The 1360-nt window shown below is 56.5% G+C and overlaps 1 protein-coding gene across 1 annotated transcript in view; it reads left to right on the top strand.

Moving 5' to 3' along the window:
* Positions 1–1103, top strand: part of EMH_0069590 (uncharacterized protein) — a gene marked incomplete at both ends in the record, with an annotated part of 5561 nt that extends 4458 nt beyond the window's left edge. Inside the window, 2 exons of the mRNA XM_013498883.1 lie at positions 74–466; positions 717–1103. Coding sequence (XP_013354337.1) covers positions 74–466; positions 717–1103 — 780 coding nt within the window. The remainder of the gene's footprint in view (positions 1–73; positions 467–716) is intronic.
* Between the last annotated feature and the right edge of the window lie 257 nt (positions 1104–1360).

Here is a 1360-nt window from a genome sequence, read left to right as displayed (position 1 = left end):
CTGCTGCTGCTTGCTGCTGCTCAACTATGCATGACGCGGTTGACTCTTACTTCTGCTGCTGCTGCTGCTGCAGCAGCAGCACATTGATCTGCTGCAGGAGGAGCCGTTTGTTGAGGACTTCTTCTCCCGCCTTGTCTGCTTGCAGCAGCAGCACGAAGCGCAGCAGCAGGCGTTGCTGTCAGCAGCAGCAGCAGCAGATGCACAGGCAATATCATCTCTGCGTCAGATTGTACAGCAGCAGCAGCAGCAGCAGCAGCAGCAACAGCAGCAGCAGCAGCAGCAGCAGCAGCTGCAGCAGCAGCAAGAATTTCTCATAGATTTAAAAACACGGCTTGGCTATAAAACTATCGATGAATGTATTTCAGGTGTACAGGCAGCTCTCCGCCGCCACCGCCCCCTCGACGCTCTCTTTCGTTCTGTCTGTCAGCTGCTGGGGGTGCCCCGCAGCACAGCAACATGCTCACAGGTACAGCAGCAGCAGCAGCAGCAGCAGCAGCGGCAGCAGCAGCAGGAGCAGCAACAGCTGCAGCAGCAGCAGGAGCGGTAGCAGGAGTACTGATAGGAGGAGTAGGAGCAGCAGCAGGGGGAGTTGCTGTTGAGGGGGTAGATGGAGCTGCACATAACTAGGGTTTGCTATTCTGCTGCTGCTGTTGCTGCTGCTGCTGCTGCTGCTGCTGTTGGTGCTGCTGCTGCTGCTGGTGTTGGTGCTGCTGCAGGTAGAGAGAGAAGTGGTGCGGCTGCTGGAGAGCAGCAAGCAGCACGCGGAGATGCTGCAGCAGCAGCAGCGGCTGATAGTGCAGCAGCAAGCTATCATACTAAGCAGCAACAGCCTGGTTCCTGCTGCTGCTGTTGCTGTTGCAAATGCACAGCTAGCAGCAGCAGAAGTTGCTGCTGCTCCCCAGCTTCAGCTAGCAGCAACAACAGCAGCACAGCAGCAGCAACCTCCCGCTGCAGCATCAACAGCAGCAGCAGCAGCAGCAACAGCAGCAGCAGCAAGTGATGAACACGTATCTGCTGCTTCTAAGGAGACAGTTGCTCGGGTCCTCGGCGAGCTGCTGCAGTCTGCCATTCACGGGCGTCCCCCAGTGAACGCAGCAGCATAGCAGCAGCAGCAGCAGCAGCAACTGCTGCTGCTGCTGCTGCTGCTGCTGCTGCTGCTGCAGCATAGATAGAACTAAACTACAGCGCACCCCATTTGGTTTAAAGGCTGATGGCCTTCGACAGTTTGCTTCGAAACCAAATTGATGCAGCAGCAAATGTTGCTGCTGCTGCTGCTATTCTTGCTGCTGCTGCTGCTGCTATTCTTGGTGCTGCTGCTGCTGCTATTCTTGGTGCTGCTGCTGCTGTATATACACTAATG

Source organism: Eimeria mitis, genomic scaffold, assembly GCF_000499745.2.
Source record: "Eimeria mitis Houghton genomic scaffold, Emh_scaff3797, whole genome shotgun sequence".
In the NCBI taxonomy this organism is placed as follows: Eukaryota; Apicomplexa; class Conoidasida; order Eucoccidiorida; family Eimeriidae; genus Eimeria; species Eimeria mitis.
The sequence above is the reverse complement of the archived record's forward strand: the minus strand, read 5'-3'. Positions and strand labels throughout refer to the sequence as shown.